The sequence below is a fragment of the Triticum dicoccoides genome, chromosome 3A (assembly GCF_002162155.2).
Source record: "Triticum dicoccoides isolate Atlit2015 ecotype Zavitan chromosome 3A, WEW_v2.0, whole genome shotgun sequence".
Taxonomy (NCBI): domain Eukaryota; kingdom Viridiplantae; phylum Streptophyta; class Magnoliopsida; order Poales; family Poaceae; genus Triticum; species Triticum dicoccoides.
Window position 1 is genome coordinate 2,197,049 of NC_041384.1, and position 10,337 is coordinate 2,207,385.

General features: G+C 43.7%; 3 protein-coding genes across 3 annotated transcripts; 2 read left to right on the forward strand and 1 right to left on the reverse strand.

Annotated features, from left to right (window-relative positions):
- Nucleotides 1–587: 587 nt before the first annotated feature.
- Nucleotides 588–944, forward strand: LOC119270848 (zinc finger protein 2-like). The gene has a single exon (XM_037552898.1). The coding sequence runs from the start codon at nt 588–590 to the stop codon at nt 942–944; it is 357 nt and encodes a 118-aa protein (XP_037408795.1).
- Nucleotides 945–4,418: 3,474 nt separating this feature from the next.
- Nucleotides 4,419–4,925, forward strand: LOC119270849 (zinc finger protein 628-like). Its single transcript, XM_037552899.1, has one exon. It carries the CDS (start codon nt 4,419–4,421, stop codon nt 4,923–4,925), a length of 507 nt encoding a protein of 168 aa, XP_037408796.1.
- A 4,791-nt stretch (nt 4,926–9,716) lies between these two features.
- LOC119270850 (zinc finger protein 2-like) lies at nt 9,717–10,070 on the reverse strand. The gene has a single exon (XM_037552900.1). The coding sequence runs from the start codon at nt 10,068–10,070 to the stop codon at nt 9,717–9,719; it is 354 nt and encodes a 117-aa protein (XP_037408797.1).
- Between the last annotated feature and the right edge of the window lie 267 nt (nt 10,071–10,337).

Sequence of the window (10,337 nt, forward strand, 5' to 3'; positions counted from 1 at the left end):
CCAGGTGGAGTGTTCAATACAGGTTTCCTTTGTAGCAGTTTGAAAGGATCTAGATGACGACTAGTGGGTGATGTCCTGGAACTCCTCCAAGCGGTGGCAATAGGGTCATGGGGTGACGGGTATGAGCCGGGGCTAGGAATATGCCCATTTTTCCTGCTGTATCACCGCTAATGGACGCCGATATTTAACCGTTGATGAGTGTGAAACCCGTTAGTAAGCGCCCAGTGATTAGTTTTATAGTCGTCGTTACCTTCGATCCAACCTTAATTTCTGTTATAGTGGGAATATAGTTAGGTTGCCCCGGTTGGCTTTTCCAAGAAAAATACTCAATAACATATGGAGTGTAAATTACATCTTGTAGCCATGATGTAGCCAATGGATGTCCTTGTAGGTATATGTGCTCCTTGGTAGCTTCCCATAGACCGGAGGGGGCACCCACTGCCAATAATTATTGGGCTCCCAGATTTAGCAAGTGGTCTGCTTCCTTTCATGGCCACCAGCTCCCTATAAAACTCCGTCGCCACCGGCCGCCGTCCTTTCATGGCCACCAGCTTCCTTTCATGGCCACCATCTTTTCCGAGAAGTCCATGGATGCACACGCTCCCCCTGCAGCTGCAACAGCTCCTCTAGACCTGTCTCTCACGCTGGCCCCCGTGTCTCCTAAGGCTGTTCTTCCTTCTGACCACTGCCGCCGCCGCGGTGGTGGGAGCGGGAGATCGAGACTCTTTTCTTGCCTCTTCCGCGAGAGGAAATTCCTCAAGTCGCAGGCGCTAGGGGGCCACCAGAACGCCCACCGTAAGGAGAGGGTTGTCGGCACCTGGAACGCCCACCTCTATCTCCCTGACCACCCTCGTGCCCCGGCACCGGCCACCGCAACGGCGTACCTTGATGATGACGATGACGACGGCAAGCACCAAAAGCTTGATCTTAGCCTCAAGCTTTAATTAGCTCTAGCTCATGTGTATGCTGTAGAGCACGTACGGGGCTAGCTAGCTCCATTGGCAATTGCTATACGGTTTGTACACTGCTAGTTTCCTGCAATGAGTTAATTTCCTCTATATACTCTAGTATGAGCATGACTTGTCCCCCATGTATATCTCAAGGGTTTCTCACTCTTGGTTTCGAAAAGCAAATGACTTTGTTCGTCTTTCTGCTGCATGGTGCCATGCCAGAGATCGATAAGGATGAGAAATACGATTTCTTTCTGAAACGGAACATATCCAATGTCATGCTTGTATATTAATTTTCAATTCGTGAAATATTACTAGTTATTCAATTTGTTCAGATGTAATACTATATTTTGTTGTACATGCATATTAATTTTGAGTATTAGAGATCTTCCTCTGAATTGTTATATTCCAAAGACCTCTTGTGGGAAAAACACTGCTCGTCTCTACGCCTTCTTGTTCTGACCCCTTTATGTGCCACACGGACATGAAGATGTTTAGCTATTTGAGTTCTCTATGTTGGTCTGTATATTGATGATATGTTAACAAATGAAGCTTTCACCTGATGGCATGTTGCACATGACTCCGGCCGTTCAACTATCTGATGTGAGACACGACCAAAGGCAACTGCCAAAAGGAGCTTCCTCCGCTGGATACAGTGTTTGGCAGTTCGTGTAAAACCCCGCGAGAGACAATCAAAACCTGGGCGGGCTAGCGAAATAATCCTCTAGAGGTATGCCCTTCTCAGGCGATTTCCCAACTCATCTCTCATATACTTCAGTGACCCGTCACGTCTAATGGGTGGTCAAACAATCAATAGAGCATCATCCTGCTACTTTATGCGATTTCACCTTGTTAAACTCTTTTTTTTACATGTTTGACTTAGGCATCTGGATGAGGCTAGCAGTTTGATGTCCTTTTAGAGCAAAATACAGGAGTGATCATGGGTTCAGGTGTACTCACCTTAACCAAGGAAACCGTATATATTCAGCTCAAACATGTCAGAAATGAGCATGTGTTTGTTTCTGTAACTTATGAAAACTTATAACTATATTTTTGCTAATTTTATTTCGGAAGTGGATTCCCGTGTACCGAGGTTCCCTAAATCTGTTCGGTCATTTAGGTGTGTGGTACCTCTCCGAGCAAATTTCTTCATGTCTTGTAGCAAACACATCCATGTGGTCCCTGTTTTCGGATCAACAATAGAGCAACAACGAGTGGAATATATTGTGACTGGAGTTAAACTAACTAGAAATAAGATGAAGCTAACACCAAACCAAACCCCATCATGTGCTAATAAATTAGCACTGTCTTGCAAGAGGCCAAGAGCACTGCACAGTCGAATGTACTGTTGAACTGCGTGGAAACTTGAAGTGTGTCTGGCCAGGGCATGGTCTTTAGGGCTTCCTCGTAAGGAATTGACTGGCATATAGGAGTGTGGAGGCATATAGGAGTAGTACCAGGAGTACTCTTTTGTGTGTGAGACGCATCAACTTTAGGTGATGTTTAGGTTTTCTTATTATGTGCCGACATGCATATGCGGTTCTCTGCAATCGGACGTAACACTACTAGTATTATTATATTTCGTCCAACTAGCCTTCATTAAAACTTAATCACTTTGTTGGTCCCTTGAAAAGCTGATTTGCATCTCTGAGAAGGCGTGGCCCCTATTTATATTGGCGCTTTATGCCACATCATTCTTAATTAGTTTTGCTAATAGTTCAGACGAATTATTTGATCGCACAACGTGCTACCTCCGTCCTGATTTATTAGTCCTCCTCGTATTTAGGATCATATTTTGACCATGATTTTATCTAATAAAATATAAGTATACGTAGCAAAAGTAATATAATTAGAAACTATGTTCAAATATGAACCCAACGATATAAATTTTTGGTGAGATGCATTAACATTTTGTTTGTTAAATCTATCAAATTCTAGCATAAAATACAAAGGGATAAATAAACCAGGACAGAGATAGTACGTGTCCTCTTGAGGTATAGTGGATGGACTATCGGACAGTCTTGCGCCCGTGATGGAGACCTGACAGGCACCTGGGCCAAAAAAAGCTGGCAGATACTGTGGCTGAAGTGCGGTGTGTCTTGGCGACCTCTAGACAAGGTAGCGGCTGATTTACGTGAAACCGTACGTGCACGCATCGCACGTACTGCACAAGAGTTTGGCTGTTTGCTCACATTGTTTGTACTAAATGACCCTTTCAAAAACTTAAATTTATTAACGAACCGGGCCTCGATATATTTGCCAAACCGTTTGGCCACACTCATATAGGTAATGTAACCAAATAGCCGAATCATTTGACTACAATATGTGTGTGAGTCACTCCAAACGGTTTGATTACACTCACACACTCGGATGATAACTCGTCTTATACCTGCACCAAACCGTTTGACTACACCTACACACTTGATGTAACCAAACATTTTGGACACATTGCGTGTATGAGTGCAGTCAAACGATTTGGCATATATAGGGGGGCCAGATTCGTGGATAAGCATTAAAAGGGGTTAGTGAATGGATTGAAGGGGGTAGTTTTTTCTTCTCATCAAAACCTATCACAAGACTAGTCACTAGGACAATTACATGATGATGCATGGTCGTCGACGTGAAGCACTATTGCTCTACTAGCCAGCGAACTGTTAAAGATCTCCAGATCTTTTTCCCTTTGACGGCAATGATCTGCACTTGTGCATGTAGTAGCCACGATCGAGGTAGCTCTGATATATGTACGGCCAGCCGGCGGCACATCACAATAATGCCAACCTCCCCGATTTAGCAAGTGGGAGCATGCCTTTCATGCCCATGGCATCGTCCACGTACTTCGTGTCTTGGTTTGATGCTAAGGTTCGTTCTTCAGTCTACACTACGTGTACAAGCTAATACAAATGTGTGCATGGAGTCGAACTAATCAGCAAAGAGTTTTGTTTTGGTGAAAAATGGACAGATGCCATACGTTAAGTAGCACAAGCCCTTAAAAATGCCCTTTTAAGAACTAACAAATCACATCAAATAAATTGTGAAATTGAACATCGTCTTTTGAAATAAATCCAAGTAAATCTAAAACTTCAACTCCAATGGACCAAGGAATTTAACCTTGCTTGGTACACCCAATCCAAGATAGTTGTTTTTTTGCTTGCCTAGATCTATTTTGGCAAGATCTACCCCCACTAGATTTTGTTTTTGGGTCCACTCCATAGCCCTATGAGTAACGCATGATGAGAACTGATGGTCGACAAGGATCACTACTACCAAAACTACTTTAACCACTGTAGACATGCTGGACCTCCAAGTCCAAGGTCCTTCGTTGTTAGCACGCTACAGCCGTTGGGGCCCACTGTGCTGCTTGTAGTAATTAATGCGACTCCCACATTTAGGAAGTTGTAGGCTTCCTTTCATGGCAGCTATAACAAACATCGCCACTCAAAACCCACTGCATAGCTCCACACCACTTCCATGGAAGGTGTAGGTGGAGGTATGGTCGTCCGGCCGGACGGCCATTCATCTCCTCTGGAAGCAGCTTCGCCTGCGGTGGCGGCGGCAGGCGCTGCTTCTCTGGACCTGTCTCTAACACTGGCCCCTGTGTCACCACCACCACCACCACCACCACCACCTTCCTCCTCTTGTTGGGCTGCAGCACATGTTGTTCTTCCTTCTTCTACCGGCACCGGTGGCAATTACCATGGCCATGGTGGTGGGAGGCTCTTCTCGTGCCTCTTCTGCGAGAAGACCTTCCTCAAGTCGCAGGCGTTGGGGGGCCACCAGAACGCGCACAAGAAGGAGAGGGCCGCCGGCAGCTGGAACGCCCACCTCTACCTTCCCGCGGCAGGGGTAGCCAACCAGCCGGCCGTCGCGACATCCATGCTGCCGCCGACCTCGCAGCCCGTACGTACGCCTACTAGCAGGCTTGTCGACGACCACGAGCAGCAGCAGCAGCAGCTTGATCTTAGCCTCAAGCTCTAGCAAGCTAGCTAGGGTTCTGTAGTGTCAAGTCAACGCACATATACGTGCGTCTTTTTCCTCCTTAGATCATCTAGCTTGAGCGTGGGTGTGTGCACTCAAGTATCTGTGGAGGCAACTTCTGTTGATCATTGTTAATTTGCGTGCACTACTCGCATGTTGTCCATTTTACTTTGCTGAATTTTGCCCCGAGCCCCCGACTGGCTTTGCAAAAAAGAGTAGCTCACTAACGCATGTTGATCCACATCGATATATGAATATATCACTGCCAAACTGTTACTACCTCTGTAACCATGATAGATCTGCCTCCATGTTCCTCTGTGGGTGTTCCTGCGTGGTTGGCCATAGCCGGCGGAGGCCCCCGCCAATTGGACGTTAGTGTTGCTCGCAGTAGTGCGGCACCCAGATCTAGCAAGTGACTGTCTTCCTTTCATGGAGAAAGAATCTTGCATTTTGCTCTGGACAAGTGTCTAAGTATCTGTTGTTTGTCCAGGAGAGACCTGCTAATGCTGGCACTTCTCCATGTTAGTTGTCGAAGTGTGAATGTGTGATTGCCCCCGGTATATCTGGTGTTTGTTGGCTATTTGGAGGCTTAGGGAAAATACATGCTCTAAGCATGACTAGCTCATACACGTACGGGTCCGGTGGTTGTGTTAGGGGTGGTCCGACTCATGCATGCGCTGATCCCATTAGGTGCGTAGACGTGTGAGATACCAGAAAACTGGAGAAACTACCCCCGAAGAGACACCCGTGCTGATCCTAGAGATCAAACCCCTGCCAACGCCAATCATCGAGCCATCGGTTCGTTATCTATTTTAAGCAATGAAAAAAAATCTAAGTTACTTCCCACTATGACCAGCCTAACACCAAGTATAAAGTGTCTCGGGGCATGTGCATTGGTTTGGGTAGATGGTATCTTAAGTAGAGCATTTCATATCATGCATAGACACCACTATGTAACTAGGGCTAAAGAAAGGCAAATCGTTCTTGCATTTCCTAATTACCTGTTCCATGTCAAGTGCTGTCATTTTCCATCAAATTTGCTAGATTGACAGATCGCAGAAAATCCACCAACTCCAGAATTTAATATAGTAACTGTTAAAGATAATTACAATTTGGGTGTGAAATAGTGCTAAGGAGAAACAAATGATGTAATATCACAAAAATTGATACGCTACTCTTAAATAACATCAGTTTTAAACAAAACATGATTATATGAACTTATCAAATACCGAACCTAAACATTTTTCACTTGAAGATAAAAATGTCATGTTTCATGCACACATGTTACAAACACCATTATTATGTGAACATGAACAATTAAAGCATGCATGTCCATGACGAAAATTAATGAATGAGCGACCTACTAAATAAAAAAAATAAACTAGCAATGGAACCAAGTGAGGATGAGAACACAATTAAACAATATTGTAAAAAAAACTTTAGAATGAATCAAGGTGCTCCATAAAAAAACCTATAGAATTTATGGTTAGCTACAGTTAAAAAATATACTCCTACTCTACAGATCTTTATGAGGATATTTGTTAGAACCATACATTGTAAAACTTTCCATCAATGTCGTTAGGAATACTAAAATAGAAACGAACATATAACATATTGTGCACGTGAATGGCCTGTATCTTAGATGAATGTGACACTTTTTATATTCTTATATGGTTCTGAGTTTTAGATGAAATGTGGTAATCCAAACAAGGCCTAAGGGTTTTGATGAATGCTCCATGATGCTACCCGTAGCATGTTTCCCTCCGCGGACCAGTCAGTCGTGTACCTATGTACTCCCTCCGTTCCTAAATATTTGTCTTTGTAGACATTTCAAATGACTACTACATACGGATGTATATAGACATATTTTAGAGTATAGATTCACTTATTTTGCTTCGTATGTAGTCACTTGTTGAAATGCATAGAAAGACAAGTATTTAGGAACGGAGGGAGTAGGAATCTACAAGATACACTTCACTTCCACATAGGTACTTACTAAGTGTAGTGATTTTAGCTAAACTTTAAACTAAAACCACGACACTTATTTTTCCATAGAAAAGAGCTTTATTTATGTAAAAATAGTTGTACAATCGCTTGCCATCAAGCTAACCAGAGTATTTGGAGGCTCCTGCAACCACAACACTTATTTTTGGGACTGAGAGAATACATTCTTTATTGGCTTAGAGGTGTATCTGTTGTGTGTGTGTCCGGTCTTCATGACGCGTACTAGTGCAAACAGTCAAATGCCCATCGACGACTGTGCTCCTGGAGGGCACGTATAGTAGTGCATTCAAATAGTTCATCGGCACAATTAGAAGAATTTATTTTACCACCTAACGTTCCGCTGCCTGAAAATTATTAGGCTTCAATCGATCTAGCACAAGCAATTTGATTGAAATCCAACTGGTGTGGCTTCGTCTTCGTACTCCCGCATGTTTTCTTCCTGCACAAACCTCGGAGCTCGACCATAGCTGAACTGCCGGCGGCAGCCACCCACAGTCGGTGCCGCTGCGGCACCACCTTGCCCCTATCCAACTCCCCGCTTTCGTCATACCATCGTCGTCCCAAGCCATCCTCCAAATGCTCCTACTAACAATTTTGTCGCCAGCGACAGCGGACAGCCCTCCACCCGAACGAGTCAAGCCAAAACCTAGTGCATGCTTGTAGCAAGCTAACTATCTGAACTATCTCTCACATATTATCCATCAGTATTTGTATATATTACATTTTGTGCCCTCTCCATAAAAAAATAAGTGTCTTAACATTAATACAATTTTGTATTAAATTTAATACAAAGTTGTGATATTTATTTTGGGATGGAGGAAGTACCTAAGATGGCTACATGAGATGTCACTGAGAAAATTGATAAAAAAATACGCAGCAGAGTCCTACTGTTTCCTAAAAAAAAGATGTCACTGACGGCATGACTATAAACTGTCATGTCAATATCCTTCGCACACACCCTCTCTGATACGCAAATATAATTGACGCCACTCCTCGAGAGGCCAGAGATGCAACAAATTGTTTTGAGCGGCCAGCACAGTAATTATATGGTAATGAAGGATATTTAGGACAGGATATACCAATAGTGGTACGTGCGAGTGCAACAGCCATACATGCATGTCGGCACATAATAAGAAAATCTAAACATCACCAAAAGTAGATGCCTCCACATATCGATGAAGCTCCAAAGGCAAACCAGGACAAACAGTTCATTTTTCCACTCATTTCAATAGTATACATAGGCCGTACAGTGCTCTTGGCCTCTTGGAAGACTACTCATTTGAGCACGCAAAAGGTTAGCACATGAAGTATAATAGAGTGATGTAGGTGCACTATAAAATATGTCAGATCAATTTTTTTGTCTAGTTGATGAAAAAAAACAAAGAAGCAGGTAGTAGATTTACAGAGCGGTTTCCGCACGAGTTCCAACACCCTTTGTGAGAGGTAAAAATGAGCCACATAGTAATGTCGTAGCATACAAGTATGACTAACTATTGTATGAGTAGTTTATTAGGTTTGTAGATTACGCAGTAGCTCATACAGTCGTCTATTGGATATACTATTAACCTTGCTTCGATGGGATTTATTTCCATGTATTGTACTGGTTGTTGCTTTATTGTTGACCAGAAAAAAGAGGAACCATATGTGTTTGTTTGCTCTCAGACTTGAACCAATTTGCTCCCAAAGGTAACACATCTAAAATGGTAGAGCGGCTTCCGGGAACCTAGCTATATGGGAATCCACTCCATACGTTTTAATAATTTACAAAACAAACTATGCGCATGGGTATTGGTTCGAAACTTAATCATGTAAACTTCTGTAAAATAAATATGAATATTTGTGACATATTTGAAAATGAGAAAGTGAAACGTGTCAAAAGAGTGAAACAAGGTGAGATGGCACAAAGCAGCAGTATAATACTCTATTGGATGTTTTATAACATATACAGTAGGGTGCAGCGGTGCCAGTCTTTTTTGAGCAAAGGCAGGTAGGATACACTAGTACATTACATGCCATCTCTAGTGATTCAATACCCTTTATGTGTAGTTTTTACCACTTGTTAGATGTGAAGGGTCACTGAAAATTGATATATGAGAGACGATCGGGGGACTGGCCGAGAAAGAGCATATCTCTAGAGGATGATTTTGCCGGCCCGCTAGAGATACTACTGTCTCATGATGTTTTCCCACAACAAAGTGCCAGAGACTGTTTCCATCAGAGCTGGCTCATTTGGGCAGCCGCCTTTGGTTGTGTTTCAACTCAGGCAGTTGAACCGCCAGAGAGAGATGCAACAGAGGATACCGCAAATGATTAACTTGTTGACCTACTCGAGCACATCAATATACAAAGCAATATGGACAATGAATGCTCAAATAGCTAAACAAATTTATGTTCATATGGCACATCAAATGTGATTCAGAGAAAGAAGGCGTAGAGATGAGCTATGTTTTTTCCCGTCACAGATCCCTGGAATATAACAATTCCGAAGAAACTCTCTGCACATGCTCACAATTAATATTCATATATGGCTAAATTGAATATTACTTCTAAATAAACTGAAAAACTAGTTATATTTTGCAAAACTGAAAATCAATATACAGTGCAGTCGTCCATGCATGCAGCACCAAGACGAAGAAAGTCATTGATTTTCGAAACTAAGAATGAGAAAATCCTTGAGATTTCATACATGGGGGACAAGGCGTGCATGCATAGAGGAAATTATTTCATTACACGAAACTAGCAGTGCACGTAGTACTATACTGTCGCGTACACACGAGCTAGAGCTAATCAAAGCTTGAGGTTAAGATCAAGCTCCTGCAGCTTGTGGTCTTCGTCATTAAGGCGCGCCGTTGCAGTGGTCAGCGCGGCGTCACCATGATGGTCAGGGAGGTAGAGGTGCGCGTTCCAGCTGCCGACAACCCTCTCCTTCCTGTGTGCATTCTGGTGGCCTCCTAGCGCCTGCGACTTGAAGAACTTCCTCTCGCAGAATAGGCAAGAGAAGAGCCTCGATGCCGTGCCCCTGCGACCGCGGCGGCGACTGCCACCGCCAGAAGGATGAGCAGCCCAAGGAGACATGGGGGCCAGCGTGAGAGACAGGTCCAGGGGAGCGGCTGCTCCTGAAGAGGGATCTTGAGCCTCCATGCACTAATTGGAGAAGATGGTGATACGAGGAGGTGTGAGCTCTTAGTGGCGGCCGGTGGAGACTGAGTTTTATAGTGGAGTGGTGGCCATGAATGGAAGCAGATCACTTGCTAAATCTGGGAGACCGCTAATTATTGGCAGTGGGTGCCCCCTCCGGTCTACGGGAAGCTACCAGGGAGCACATATACCCACATGGACATTCATTGGCCACATCATGGCTACTCCATTAGTTATTGAGTATTCTTTTGAAAAGCCAACCGGGGCCAC